This window comes from Adiantum capillus-veneris, chromosome 1 (genome assembly GCF_014529385.1).
Source record: "Adiantum capillus-veneris isolate H3 chromosome 1, ASM1452938v2, whole genome shotgun sequence".
Taxonomy (NCBI): Eukaryota; Viridiplantae; Streptophyta; class Polypodiopsida; order Polypodiales; family Pteridaceae; genus Adiantum; species Adiantum capillus-veneris.
The window spans coordinates 69368981-69385409 of NC_140931.1; the positions used below are offsets into that span (position 1 = coordinate 69368981).

The 16429-nt window shown below is 39.5% G+C and overlaps 1 protein-coding gene across 1 annotated transcript; it reads right to left on the reverse strand.

The window, feature by feature from the left end:
- Positions 1-229: 229 nt before the first annotated feature.
- Positions 230-1706, reverse strand: LOC147464934 (uncharacterized). The gene is made up of 4 exons (XM_086524655.1): positions 1671-1706; positions 574-669; positions 390-479; positions 230-274 (listed from the first exon to the last, which is right to left on the reverse strand). Exons 1-4 carry the CDS (start codon positions 1704-1706, stop codon positions 230-232), a joined length of 267 nt encoding a protein of 88 aa, XP_086380781.1.
- Positions 1707-16429: the final 14723 nt, after the last annotated feature.

Genomic DNA, 16429 nt, shown 5'->3' on the forward strand with positions numbered 1-16429 from the left:
GCGATGCATGGGAATTAAAAAATTTGGGTGGAAGGGCAAACATATCATAGGCAATATCACTTGATTGTTAAGCTTTGACCAAAATGTAATAGTTACAACACAATTGTCATTATTGAGAAAGTACATCATTGACCAATAGTTACAAAAATGATGTACACACGTCATCTCATGATACATGCTATGAAAAAAGAAAACTAGTGCTATCTGGATATGGCTAGATTGACGTCGTCTAATCAGATGTCTCATCGCGTCCAAGCGGCGTATCTGTCGGAGTCTGCAAAAAAAACAATAAGACTTTTTGTAAGTATAAACATATAATTACAAAACAATCTATTTTTTAGCTTATCATTAAAATACAACAAATGTAAGAGAGTAAATTAAATACTAACCATGTCGGAGCGAGAACTGAGAATGTCCATAAGGGCGTAAGCCCTTTCTACCCGCTCGTACGATGTGGGGTCACGTCCTTCCATCGACCACTATTCAAAACATACAAAGAATATATTATGTTAGAATTTAAAAGTACAATTATCCATAACTAACAAACCTAAACGGAAATGCAAAAACACTTACAAAGTCGCCATCAAATGATGTCCACCCACCGCTCCCGAAGTGGTGCGAGTTCCCTGCCACTACTCGCGCTTTGGTTACCTCCTTTTGTTGCTTCCACTTGTCAAGATTCTTGCAAGTTTCTCACTTTGCATTATTCCAATCTTCTTTGGCCAACCAATTTGGCATGTTTTAACCATGCTTTATTGATTTTTAGGACATAAGATCCTTGTTGAGAGATAGGCGTTTCAGTTGGATGGCCCACATCGTTGTCACTACTCATGAAGAAGTAGACTAATGAGAAAATAGGGATTATATTAATCAAGAAGATCTTACTCTAATTACAATGATTAGCACTAGCCTCTTATGCATAAACATTAAGCTTAAGGATAGGTCATAGAGTGAACACTCAAGAGAGAGGGAGCTCTCAACAGTGGATCCTCAAGAGTGGATACTCAAGAGTGGATACTCAAGAATGAAGCCTCCTTGCATAAAGGCTTCCTTTTAAAGTCTTTCACCACAATCCCTTCTACTATGGGTTTAAGCTTGAGCCTTCTAACTAGCATATACAACTTTGGAACTCCAAGTGAGCCAAAGAATTATACAAAGTGAGTTGGAAATATTATGCACAACCATAGATATATCCTGCTTGATGCATATTTGGTGTAGCATGTGTTAGCTGATGATAACAAAACTCTATGACATGGGAGGTCAACTCAACCCCGAAAAATGCCACGTAGGTGAGGATGAAATGATCTTGTTTGGTCACAAGGTTTTTCCTATAAAGGTATTGAGATGGATCCTTCAAAGGAAAAGGCTCTTATTGAGTTACCATCACCCAAGAGTCTTAAAGAGGTCATCTCATTCATTAAAAACGTGAATTATATTTCACGCTTCATTCACTTAGCCTCGAAGTTACTTCACCCCTTGCAAACATTGACACAACAAGTCGATTTTTTTTGGTCTTATAAGCTTGAACAATATTTTTGTAACCTCAAAGTCATTCTGTCAGAACTACCAACACTTATGCCTCCGTGTTGGGAGTACAAATTCTTTGTTAGCTCTAGTGTTGGGAAAGTAACAATTGGTGTTGTTTTGCTACAACAAGATCCCCACAGTACCAGGATGGGACCCATCCACTTTGCTAGTAGGGTCATGAATGCTTTGGAGAGAGGCTATACGGAGGCAGAACTCATGATGCTTTCTCTCATGTTTGCGGTGAGGAAGTTTAGATCGTACTTGCTATCAAAACCTTTTGTAATTATCAATGCAAAAAATTTGTTCCCTTGGGTGTCATCTCAAATGAATCTTAGTACTAGGATCTCAAAGTCGATTATGGAGTTGCAAGAGTTCCAATACTCTCTCAAGGTATAAGAGAGTGTGCGTGCAGAACTGGCAGGGATTCTCACTTATAGGGTACATGAGAAGGAGATTAAGGTGCCTGAAATAAAGACCCTACCACTGCCACCACCAAAATGTATTCCTAATGCTTTTACATTTCTCTTTGATGGAGCTTCTTGACGATTCACAGGAAAAGCAGGGGGAGGCTAGTGTTTCTCAGCGCAAGTGGAGAGGTGGTCATGAAAGAGAAGGTCAATCTACCAGGTTCAACTAGCAACAATGAAGCAGAATATGACACAATACTTCATGGTTTGAAGATGTGCATTAGTCAAGGTATAGAACGTCTCATGGTAAAGGGGGATGAACTTCTCATTGTGAAGCAAATCTTAGGAATTTGGGCATGCAAGAATGAAAGCCTAAGGAAAAAGGTTCATGCCATTTGTAGGTTGTTTAATCAGTTTAAAAAAGTGCAACTATATCATATTCCTAGGAAACAAAATGAGGATGCTGATTTACTTGCACAACAAGCAGTTACATGTATTGAGAAAGAAGTGCAGGTCATTATGGTAGAAGCAATTGTCAAGGAACCAAGATATCGGGGATTATAGTCATTGGCTCCCATTATTGGCTACATTTTGCAAGACAAGTTTCTATCTCTTTCTAGAAGGATCCCTCTATCAACGAGGATTGGATCAAGTGTGCAGAAGAGTACAAACTATTGAGGAAATTCCAACGATTCTAAAAGTTTTTTATGAAGAAGCATGTGTTGGTCATTTTTCCCAAGAGTTAACTGTGAAATAAATTTTTCTTGCGGGGTATGTTTGGCCAAGCCTGCATGTGGATGTCCAGCATTGGCGTAAAAGCTATCACAACTGTCAGGTAAATGGAAATAGAAGATTGGTGCATGGTCCGAGGCAGATCGTGCTTGTAAATGGACCCTTTGAAAAATGGGGCATTGATGCTGTGGGTCCTCTTCCTAGAACAAAAAATGGTAAACTCTACATTCTAGTGGCTGTAAATTACATGACTAGGTGGGTAGAGGCTCAAAGTGTGGCAAGGGTAAATAGGAAAATAGTGAGCAGGTTTGTCTACACTAATATTGGTTGTAGATTTTTCACAGCTCTGGAGATTGTTTCTGATAATGGTTTACTCATAGAAGTTTGTGAAGAGCTCCACATTCTACATTGTCATAGCACACCCTACTACCTACAATCAAATGGTTTGGTGGAAAAGGCTAATGGTGTCATTGCAGGCATCATTAGGAATATGGTGCAAAACAAGACTAAGTTGTGGGATGACTTCTTGGATGGTTCCTTGTGGGCATATTGAACCACAGATAGGGAGGCAGCAGAGTTCACGTCTTTCACTTGGTTTATGGTCAAGAGGCTTTGCAGCCTATCGAGCTCAACATCTCAACAATACGACTTCATGGAAGAGGTGCACAAGATGATCAAGAGGTATGGATGGATTGACTTCTTACATTAGTGGAGCTTGAGTATAAAAGAGAATCAGCCTATGAGTGATACAAGAGGAAAGGTACACAAGCGAAGGAGAAGCTTGACAAGAAACTCAAGGACAAAGGCATCAAGGAAGGAGAGCTTGTGCTAAGGTATGACAATCGACTTGACAATTATTCTGATGCCAAATTTGAAACTAGATGGCAGGGACCATACATAGTCAAGAAGGATTTTAATTCAACTTACTATCAGCTTATGGACTTGAATGGTAAAGAGCACTCCAAGAAGGTAAACGGGTATCGCTTGAAGCCCTATTTGAGTCACCTTCTACCAAAGATCTGTAAAAAGGTAGCTTTCTCATGTAAGTTTTGTTGCATGAAGCATGAGTGTAGCTCGAGCCAAAATGCCAAGGGGCCAAACGATGAAAATCTTGTCAAGGACTCAGAAGCACTCTCTTTGGAAAAGATGCTTTATCATGTTACATGAATATATCATCATCCTGGGGGAGGGCTAATGATAGCCATTTTTTTGGCTATCTAAATTGCCATACTGAGCTACCTCACCCTACCAAAATCACCCAAACACTGTGGCTATTCCTACCTTTTCATTGAACATAGGCATGTGTGAGTTAGGGGACTTTTTCCATATCTCCTGAAAAACCTTAGCTAGCTAGTCATTGGCTTAGTTGATCCAAAAAAGTAAGTAAAATAAAAAAATAAAATATATTATGGCCCATTTGTGTGTAAATATTTCAATGTATATATGGTCTAAATATTAGGAATTTTCATAATTATATTTTTATTTACTTAATATTTCTACGTAGGTGTCTGTTATTTGCCTATGTATGCTATGTACATTGAATCACCTTTATCACAATTTTTCTTACCATTTTTCCTACTCTTTATTCCATATAAAAATATTTTCATGCAAGATTCTCTTATTTTTGGTGTAAATCCACTCCTAAGAAAAAACCTCAAAAATACCTTTCACCCCCGTCAGACGTTGCCTTTCACTAAATTCTTATTTCCTCCATACATGTATTATAAATATACATCAATAATAAAAAAATGAGACCCCTCCTCATTTTATTCCCCATTATTTCATATATTTATTTACATATATATATAGCACACACTATTCTACATTCCATGAATTGTTTATATATACTAGTGAGGCGGTTCGGGGCGGGCAGCAAGAAGAGCGGCCTCTAAACACCCTTCGAGGCTCCCGTGCTGCTCAAATGGGGCTTGGGCAAGCACAATCAGATACAACAACAACCCGCAGCCAAAAACCAAACAAGAAAAGGGGCACCACCTAGTTGTAGATGCGAACTAGGATGCACGTGATATCTCCTTGTACTCAAACGCACAAAGAGAGGGGAATGCAAGATAGCCACACACACCAAACACAAACATTCACCATGCCAGAGAGAGATAAAGAGCACAAATCAACTTGAGCAACTCAGTCTTAGCCTTAAAGACTAGATGCACACAAAGCTTGATGAGAAATAGAGAGAAAACACAAAAATTGACCTTGTTGCCAATACAAAATTTGTCTTAGGGTCACGGGAGCCCTCTCACCGAGCACCCTCTTACAATTGACTTTTTAGGCAAACAATTCAACAAGCCGTCAAACCACCAAGCATGAAATGACACAACAAACTTCAAGGACAATATACCTTCAACCACCTGATGAGCCAACTTATCAAGCCAATTTGGAGATAAGAGTCGTAGTTGCAACATACAATTGCACCCAAAACTATGAATCTTATTTATGGACAAGAGTAGGCTACAAGTGTGATTGCAGAGTATAGTATCATTCCACTCCTCTAGATGGCATAACTAACTTCAAGCTTCTCCATGCACCTATGTGTAGTGATGGAATAGAGCACTCACAATGCACACACTCTGCACAACTATGCTTGAAGAGTGGTGCGTTATGTGTTGAGAATGGTGTGGTGTAGTGTGATCATGTGATGATCTACAAGGGAGAGAAGGGCTCTATTTATAGGTTTTAGAAGCCCCGATTAGGATTAGACCTAATCAAGTTTATTTGAAGAAATCAAATATTATGCATATTTTATTTTTTTAAATGAGGGTGGGTCTCTCTTATCCTTTGAGTCACATGGATGTGGGCTCAAGGGAAGAGAATTATTGAGGATGAAAGGAGAGAGGATTGAGTGAATAATTTGGGAGTGCCTACTCTAGTAGAGGGTGCATTTTACAATAAGGTTAGTGGTTAGTAGTTAGTAAATATCACTACAAAATCATTCACCAAATGGTGAGATATATAATGAGAAAATTTAGAGAAGGGATGAGCTTGTAAAGAGAGGTTGAAGCTTTGGAGAAGCTGACATTCACCTCTTTATAGCACCGGTAGAAGAAGCGGTCAGTATGGCGAAGTAGCGAGTGTTGATGAAGCTATGTTATCCTCAAACCTTGGAAAATTCATGATAAAATCCTTCATTTGCAGAGGCTAGCCTTGGATTTTTTCTGATTTTTTGAAGTTCTTTACAAAGCTGAAGAGAGTATGGTAATATGGACATATATGTACGTAGAGAGAAAGGGGAGCTCCTAGGGGTGTAGAAATGGAGGATGAAGGCTATGGAGGTGTGAGAGAAGTGGCAATGGTGAAGAGGGTGAATTAGGACATGGGATTTGCAGGTTTGGGAGTGGGAAGGAGAGGGAGGAGTGTGTAAGAGGAGTAGTTGTGTGGAAGGGTGAGAGAAATAGGAAGATTTTTTGGGTGTATGAGGTGGCAGTTTTGAAGTCGGCCATAAATTTCATGTAAAATCTCCCTTGAATTCAAAATTTTTGAAAAACTTATGGAAAATACTTCAGCTCACGAGCTACGTTTTGTCTTTTGGAAGTATCCTTAAATTCGGATCATAAGAAGGTGCCAAAGTTCGAGCAAAAAATTGTCCCTGCAGCACCTAATAAAGCTTGCATTGGGCCACTATTTGATTCTTTTTCCTTTGTAGTCTTCCAAGTGAGCCCCCCATACATCAACCATGACCTAATATTGCCAAGGAGCTTGCACACATGTATGGTATAGGATAAATATGAAATATAATATATACTTGTGGGGTAAGAAGATAGGCTAGCTACTCATGAAAAATGGACACATGGGATGCATGGTGGAAAAAAATATATAAAATAAAAGGAGGAAAATCATGAGGGAAGGGACCCTCAGTTATTCTCTCCTTTGAGTAACTCATGGAATTTATTTGAAGATAAAATCTATGTACTTGTGAATATTTAACTAGGAGGGATGGAAAAAAATATGACAGAGCCGATAAGGTTATTGGTGAATTTTTACAATGAAGTCACATAAAGGTTTTTCAAGGCTTGTGCGAGTTGAGCTCAAGGGATAGAATGATAGTAAAATATGTATAAGAAAAAACACGCGATGGAAGCTAGCATACTTAGGCCTGATAACGCACACCTAGGAATATATATTTATATAAATACAAAAAAATTGAAAAAAAAACCCTTTATACTTAGGACCTTTATTTGATAGAAAATATTTACATGTAAAGAGGACCGTAATATTATAAATTAATTTTTTTGGTCTCCTAGCCCAATGACTCGCTCAATGATTTGATATCTTAGCCCAATGACTCGCTCAATGATTTTTTTGGTCTCCTAGTCCAATGACTCGCTTAATGATTTTTTTGGTCTCCTAGCCCAATGACTCACTCAATGATTTGATATAAAAAATATGATAAAAAACTAAACGCACGCATACTATTTATAATGAAAAAGCGAGCCTAGTCATTGTGCTAGGGTGTTTTTGTGGGGTGAAGTGACTTCTTAAAATTATTTTATGAGAGCCGAAAAACAGCTATCATTTAGCCCTCCCCTAGATGATGGTACATGCATGTACCATCAAAAGGCATATCTTCCAATGAGAGTGTTTTTCGATCCTTCGTGATATTTGGTGGCTTAGTTGAATCTTCATCTTGTAGTACCGAGATCAAAGACTTACATGGTATTGTAGTTGTTCCATGCTCTTGTAGATCCTCTAGTAGAACTGGACTCAAGTAAGGCTTTAATCGATACCCATTCACCTTCTTGGGGTGCTCCTTTCCATCCAAATCCATGAGTTGATAGTAGCTAGAGTTGAAGATCTTCTTGACAATGTATGGTCCCTGCCATCTTGTATTGAACTTTACATCAAAGAGATTGTCAAGGCGATTATCGTACCTTACCTTTTTGTCGAGCTTTTCCTTTATATAGCACTCATAAGCCGCCTCCCGTTTCCATTCTAGTTCTGTAAGGGTGAGAAGTCGATCTTCCCATGCTGCTTCTTCTCCTTGTGCCACCTTTCCATGAAGTGGCATTGTTGGAATGTTGAGCTCGATGGGTTGCAAAGCTTCTTGACCATAGACTAGGTGGAAGGGTGTGAACTTTGTCGCTTCCTTGTAGGTAGTTTGATAGGCCCACAATGCTCCATCCAAGAAGTCATCCCATAGCTTTGTCTTGTTCTTTACCATCTTTCGGATGATTCCTGCAATGATACCATTAGCCTTCTCTACCAAAACATTTGACTGAGGGTAGTAAGGTGTGCTATGCCAATGTAGAATGTGAAGTTCATCACAAACTTCCGTGAGCAACCCTTTCCTAAACCCTGGACCATTATCAGAAACAATCTCCAAAGGTGTGCCAAATCTGCAACAAATGTGAGTGTACACAAACTTGCTAACTGTCCTCTCATTCACTCTTGCCACACTTTGAGCTTCTACCCACCTAGTCATGTAGTCTATGGCCACCAAGATATACAATTTTCCATTTTTAGTCCTGGGCAATGGACCCATAGCATCAATGCCCCATTTTTCAAACGGACCATTTGCAAGGACTAACTGACATGGACCATGTAACATATCCTTGTTTCCATTAATCTGACAATTGTGGCAGCTTTTACACCAATGTTGAACATCAATGTGCAAGCTTGGCCAAACATATCCGGCAAGCAAAATCTTTTTTGCAGTGAGTTCCTGCGCAAAATGACCACCACACGCTTCCTCATGCAAACCTTCAAGAATGGATGGAATCTCCTTGGTTGTTGGTATTCTCCTACAAACTTGATCTTTTCCCCTTTGGTAAAGGGCACCTTCCAAAAACAAATATGAACACGCCTTCTTAATGAGCCTTTGCTTTTGAGCCTTTGTGAAGTCCTCTGGAAACTCGCCCTCTAAAATGTAGCTCACAATGGGAGCCAATGACTCCATCCCCTGGTACCTTGGTTGCTTTAACACTATTGCTGTCATGATGACCTGCACTTCACTCTCAACACATGCAACTGCTTTTTGTGCAAGTAAATCTGCATCTTCTTTTTGTTTCCTAGGGATATGATATAGTTGTACTTCTTCAAATTGATTAAACAACCTACGAATGGCATGATCTTTTGTCCTTAGGTTTTCATTCTTGCATGCCCAAATGCCTAAAATCTGCTTCAAAATGAGAAGTGCATCTCCCTTTACCATGAGACGTTGTATACCTTGGCCAATGCACATTTTTAAACCATGAAGTAGTGTGTCATATTCTGCTTCATTGTTGCTAGTTGAACCTGGTAGATTGACCTTCTCTTTCATGACCACCTCTCCACTTGGGTTGAGTAACACTAGCCCTCCCCCTGCTTTTCCTGTGATTCATCAAAAAGCTCCATCAAAGAACAAGGTAAAATCAGTATGAATACTTTTAGGTGGTGGCAATGGTAGGGTCTTTACTTCAGGCACCTTAATCTCCTTCTCATGTACCCTATAAGTTAGGATCCCTGCCAATTGTGCACGCACACTATCTTCTACCTTGAAAGAGTATTGGAAATCTTGCAATTCCATAATCCACTTTGAGATCCTAGTACTAAGATTCATTTGAGACGACACCCAAGGGAACAAATTTTCTGCAGTGAGAATTACAAAAGGTTCTGGTAGCAAGTAGGATCTAAACCGTTCTCACCGCAAACATGAGAGAAAGCATCATGAGTTCTGCCTCCGTGTAGCCTCTCTCCAAAGCATTCATGACCCTACTAGCAAAGTAGATGGGTCGCATCCTGGTACTGTGGGGATCTTGTTGTAGCAACACAGCCCCAATTGTTTCCCTTCCAACACTAGAACAAACAAAGAATGTGTACTCCCAACAAGGAGGCAAGAGTGTTGGTAGCTCTGACAAAATGACTTTAATGTTACAAAAGTACTCTTCAAGTGCATCAAACCATGAAAATTCTACTTGTTGTGTCAACTTTTGCAAAGGATGAAGCAAATCCAAAGCTAAGTGAATAAAGCAGGACATATACTTCACCTTTTGAATGAATGAGATGACCTCTTTGAGATTCTTGGGTGATGGGAGCTCAATAAGAGCCTTTGCCTTTGCTGGATCCACCTCAATACCTTTATAGGAAACCTTGTGACCAAGCAAGATCACTTCATCCTCACCTATGTGATATTTGTCGGGGTTGATTTGACCTCCCATGTCGTAGAGCTTCTTTAAACCTTCTTCTACCCTTTGTAGATGCAATGATTTTGAGCTATAAATGCAGAAATCATCAATGAACACCCTAATTGACTTTCCAAAGAATGCTTGAAACACCATGTTCATGAAACGTTGGAATGTTGCAAGAGCATTTGTCAGACCAAATGGCATGACTCTAAAATCATAACAACCCCAAGGAGTGATAAAGGTTGTTTTCATTTGATCTTCCAATGCGATACCTACTTGAAAGTAACCTGAGTATCCATCACACACAGTGTAATTTTCATGACCGGCTACCTCATTTAGTATCTCATCCTAAAATGGGAGGGGGATGTGATCTCTTTTTGTTGCCTCATTGAGTGGACGGTAATCCACACACACCCTCCACTTGCCGTTTTTCTTAGGAGTGACAACAACGGGAGAGACCCACTCTGAATTATCCACTGGATAAATGAAACCTGCTGCTAGAATCTTTCTTACCTCCTTGAGTAGAGCCTGCTCCTTTATAAATCCTAGCCTTCGTAGCTTCTGAGCCTTAGGTGTGGCCTTTGGCTTCAACTCAATTTTGTGTTGAACAAAATCTACTCCACACACATCGGTGTAGTCTTTAGAAAAAAGCCTAGGAAATTTCCTTAGCACACATTTGAACTCCTCTTTTTTGTCCTTTGTAAGTGTTGTAGACAACATACCTTCTAACATTCCTTCATCTTGCACATTTTGGTTCTCTTGGGAACCTACCTCTTCTAAACCTTGACAAGAGGTCTCTTGGTTGGTTGGCTAAAACCTCACCCCCATGACTTTGATGGAAGACTCCTCTTCAGTAATGCTGCCGCTACTTTCTTCTTCTGAAATGTTATCGGTCCAATCTTCTTCATGGAGCTCCTCTTGGCATTGCTCCTTCATGTCAAAGACAACCTTCTTATGATTGTCACTCCTGCAAATTAATTTTCCACTCTCCCAATCCTGCAAAGCTCGCATTTTCAATAGCCATGGTCTTCCTAGGATAAATGGATAACCACTTCCCTTGGTCGACATAACATAAAAATCCACCGCCTTCTTAATGCCAAAGGCTTCTACAAAGACATTTTTACAAATGCCTACACACCTAGCTTTGCTATTGTTTGCCATCTTCGCTTTGATTTCAGGTGTCTCATGGATGTGCATGCCTAGTCTTTACATGAGTCCCTCTATCATGATGCAAATTTGTGCACCCACATCCACTAGACCTTCCCTAACCAATCTTCCTTTGATGTAACAATCTAGCACAGGTGTAATATCCTCATTCATTTCAGCATGTGCAATTTTTACAATAGGAACACTCTCTTTTATCTTTGTCCTAGTGCTAACTGCCTTCGTTAAATCCCTCCTAACTTGTGGGCATAATGCAAGAAACTGAGGCCATGAGATATCAAGACCCTTACCTCTCATGTCTTCCAATAGGTTGTATGGATCCATACCATGTCCAAGAGGGAAGTCTTGGAGGTTGATACGACGGCGAGTCCTCTTAGCTTCCTTGGTCTCCTTTTCCTTCTTTTCTCATCCATGGTCACTTTGTGATGTAACCCCTTCTTTCTCCTTACCTTTTCCTCGGCCACGCTTAATGCCATTTTCTTCCATGTCAACCTCTCTTCTATTTGTCACCTCTACCACATGCACATTTGGGTCTGGCAAAGGTGGAACTCCTTCCACTGCTTGTGGAGGTGGTCTTGGTCCATTTGGCCTTTCTAGAAGTCGTGGTTGCTGACTAGTTCCTTCACCTGCATTCATCACTGGGTAATTCAAGTTAGGTCTCCCTTGCTCCCCACGGGGCCAAGGACAATTATACACCCATGTCCAGACTCCCCGCAATTCCAACATTGCAAGACTCTCCTAGGTCGTGGATCTCTCTCGTCAAACTTCTTTGCTTGTCTCTCTGGATCTACAGCTTGCGCAAGGTGAATTGACAGGCTACTTAAAGATTCATTTCACTTCCACCGTTACCTCAGGAAGCTCCTTAGATGTTGATGCTTGTGACTTACCTTTGGGTCTAAGACCTTCTATTGGAACCTCCCCCCTTAAGCACTTGAGTTTCCTATATTTCTCAGAAGCCCTAGTTTTAGTTTCATCAAAGGTAGCAGGTGCACCCGCCTCAACTTTTTACCTTATGAACCTCTCCTTCTTTAGAAATTCTGCACCATCACCAGGGTTAGCAACATTTCGTATCCATAGAGCCCAAAGACGTAAAAACTCTTGCTTGTACAAGTAGTAGTCATCTAAGTTTTTTTGCTTATGAGAAACAATGTCTTGCCATAATTTCTGAGTGTTTTGGGGATCAAAGAAGTATTTCTTGAAACGATTCAACTCTTCCGTGTAATTCCCCTTAACTTCCTCATGCAAAGAGTCAAACCAAGTGCTAGCATCTTTCCTAAGGACTACCTCAAACATTTCTACACGTTCTAGATTAGTTACTATCCTCTTGATATGGCAAGACATTTTGAAATTTGCTAGGAATAATTCTGCATCCTCCCCAAGGTCTCCAAAGAACAAGGGGTAGCCACTCATCTTCCTAGTTGTATCCATGTTGCTGGTTTTACTCAAAAATTTCTTTTGATTTTTTGATTTTTTTTATTTTTTGTGTTGCAAAATCAAATTTCAAAGTAGAATGAAAATGTAAACGTCAAAGCTTAGATCGTAGTGAATCAATGGCAAAATGAACGGATTGACTGAGACATTGATAGCTGCTACTTGCCTAGGTTCAAACACACGATGGAAAACACGTTGAAATTGTAACTTTGTGCCAAGTATTGCATGCACGTCTTGTCTAGACAAAGGAATGAATGTACGATACAAGTCCTCTTGATTCATTAACCTAGCTAAAACAAGATAAACACATGTACATCAAAAGAGACATTATAGTCTACAAGTGGGAGTATAATAGGATTTGAAGATTGTAGAATATCTCTTAATGCTTCAGCACCATAGAGGAATACAATACGTTGTTGAAAAAAGATTTTTGTATCAATGCAAACATATATCCTAATCCCTTGCACCCAATGAAACTGATGAAATTGAATTGCATGAGCAAGATTAGGAGGTGGTTGATTGTTCATGTAAACACAACTAGTTTTTTAAGACTTACCTTATGTATGCTAACACAAGCGCTCGTTCCTCCGTGGGGGCATGAATTTGAGGCGGTCTGGGGCGGGCAACAAGAAGAGTGGCCTCTAAACACCCTTCTGGGCTCCCGTGCCACTCAAATGGGGTTGGGGCAAGCAAAATCAGAGGAGACAACAACCCACAGCAAAAAACCAAACAAGAAAAGTGGCACCACCTAGTTGTAGATGCGAACTAGGATGCATGTGATATCTTCTTGTACTCAAACGCACAAAGAGAGGGGAATGCAAGATAGCCACACACACCAAACACAAACATTCACCACGCCAGAGAGAGGTAAAGAGCACAAATCAACTTAAGCAACTCAGTATTAGCCTTAAAGACTAGATGCACACAAAGCCTGATGAGAAATAGAGAGACAACACAAAACTTGACCTTGTTGCCAATACACAAATTGTCTTAGGGTCACGGGAGCCCTCTGACTGAGCACCCTCTTAAAATTGACTTTTTAGGCAAACAATTCAACAAGCCCTCAAACCACCAAGCATGAAATGGCACAACAAACTTCGAGGACAATATACCTTCAACCACTTGATGAGCCAACTTATCAAGTCAATTTGGAGAGAAGAGTCGTAGTTGCAGCATACAATTGCACCCAAAACTATGAATCTTATTTATGGACAAGAGTAGGCTACAAGTGTGATTTCAGAGTATAGTATCACTCCACTCCTCTAGATGGCATAACTAACTTCAAGCTTCTCCATGCACCTATGTGTAGCGATGGAATAGAGCACTCACAATGCACACACTCTACACAACTAGGCTTGAAGAGTGATGTGTTATGTGTTGAGAATGGTGTGGTGTAGTGTGATCATGTGATGATTTACAAGGGAGAGAAGGGCTCTATTTATAGTTTTTAGAAGCCCCGATTAGGATTAGACCTAATCAAGTTTATTTGAAGAAATCAAATATTATGCATATTTTATTTTTTAAAATGAGAGTGGGTCTCTCTTATCCTTTGATTCACATAGATATGGGCTCAAGGGAAGAGAATTATTGAGGATGAAAGGAGAGAGGATTGAGTGAATAATTTGGGAGTGCCTACTCTAGTAGAGGGTGCATTTTACAATAAGGTTAGTGGTTAGTAGTTAGTAATTATCACTACAAAATATTTACAAAATCATTCACCAAATGGTGAGATATATGATGAGAAAAGTTAGAGAAGGGATGAGCTTCTAAAGAGAGGTTGAAGCTTTAAGACCATATTAGGTAAAGTGGGAAAATCCCAATTCCCAGGTTGGATAACTTTCAATATATTATATACAAAATATAGAGATTTTGTAAAACATTTGAGTTTTCTTAAGGTCTCATTCCACTTTATGCACATACAATACACAATGAAAACAACTAAAATACCATGGTTTCAATCAATTGGATTATTAGGAGACGAATATATTGCATTCATTATTGTTGTCTATGTTCTACTGTCCTACCTACAACTTATCTGAACATGGAGAGCTTGGTTTCTAGGTCCACCACTTGTCCAAGTTAATGTAAAAGTGACTCAAGGTTCACAACTTGTGAAATCAAGGATCCATTGAGGAATACAATCCACTTGGCTATTTTTCCTTAATTTACTGCATGTGACATTCAAGCAAGGTCCACTTCTAATCTATAACTTCTTAATTTGAGGCATGGGGCATACATAAAATATGTAGCATATGCTCTATTGCCTCATAGGAAGGTTGGTTTCAAGGTGCACTTATCCAGGCTAGCCTAGCTTGGAGAAATGATGGAGCTTGCTTCTCTCCTTGTTTCAATGGAGACTAGCTTGGACAAGTGGTGGACCTTTGCTTCTCTCTATGTTTCAATAGAGTTAGCTTGGACAAGTGGTGACCTTAGAACAAAACCCCCATGTAAAACATATTATGGGTATTCCAAGTGATTAGAAAGATTACCATTTAAGATATAACCTCATAGGTTGGACAACTAGAGCCTGGCTTGGAGAAATGGTGGACCTTTGATTCTCTCCATGTTTCAATGGAGCCTATCTTGGAGAAATGGTGGAGCTTGATTCTGTCCATGTTGCAATGGATCCTAGCTTGGATAATTGGTGGACCTTTGCCTCTCTCTATGTTTCAATAGAGTTAGCTTAGACACGTGGTGGATCTTCAAACTAAACCAACTACTATCAATGTTTCCTAGCTTGCACACGTGGTGGAGTGTTTCTCCTCTCCATGTTTCAGTGGAGCTTAGCTTGGACAAGTGTTGGACCTTAAAACAAAAACCCCATATACAACATAGCATGGATTTTCTAGATTTCAATGGAGTCTAGCTTTAACAAATGGTGGAGCTTGCCTTCATCCATGTTTCAATGAAACTAGCTTGGACAAGTGGTGGACCTTGTAACAAACCCCCCCATGTACAACATATCATTGGTTTTCTAAGTGATGGGAAGGAATACCATTCAAGATATAAACTTATAGCTTGGATAAGTAGTTGAATTTAAAACCAAATTCATAATAATACAATGAAATACAAGTTAGCTAATTCCTAAATCTTGAGACCAAACCACCCATGCTATTAGAGATAATATATTGGATAAGTGGTGTCCTTCTATTATTTTCCCATGCTTAGTTTATACAACCGGTACACTTTGCAGCTATGAAGGTTGGACGAGTGGTGGAGCCTTGTTTCTATCCATGTTTTAATGGATCCTAGCTTGGACAAGTGGTGGACCTTGGAAAAAAGCTTCCATGTACAACATATATGAGGTTTTCCATGTTTTAATGGAACCTATCTTGGACAAATGGTGAAGCTTTCTTCTCTCCACATTGATTTTGGAACTACCTTAGACAAGTGGTGGAGCTTTTCTTTTCTACTCTTCATAATACAATGAAATATAGGTTGGTTACATGGTGAATCTTAAGGCCAAACCTCCCATTTTACTAGAGATGATAGGTTGGACAAGTGGATCAACCTTCTATTATTTATCCATGACTATATTGGACAATTAGTAGACCTAACATCTCTCTATGTTGTCTAGAGATGAGCTTGGACAAGTGATGGACCCTGCTTCTCTCTTCCCTTGGTTTACTAGTTTGAAGACTAAGTATATATACTTTCTTAGATCTAGCTTGAACAAGTGGTGGACCTTGTATCCACAATCTTAATTCATTACAAAAAAGTATATGAAAAAATAACATAGGAATCTTGGTTTGAAGGTCAAGCAATTAGGTTCCAAATGCACATAATAATATATTTTCCACCCATAAGAAAAGAAAGTTAAATATGTTATTACCAAATTGACAAAGGTAACGTCCAAGAATTCTAGCTTTGCATCTTGTCAGATCTAACTCTTCATCAAGGCGACATGCATGTATACATCAACTTTCAAGCCATTCAAGAATACATGCACTTAGATTCCATAGTTTTCTTTTCAAAGTCTTTTAGGTTCTAAAACTCTTTCACATAGAGTATGCAATGACAAAATTCTTGAAGCAAACATTTGTGCCCAAG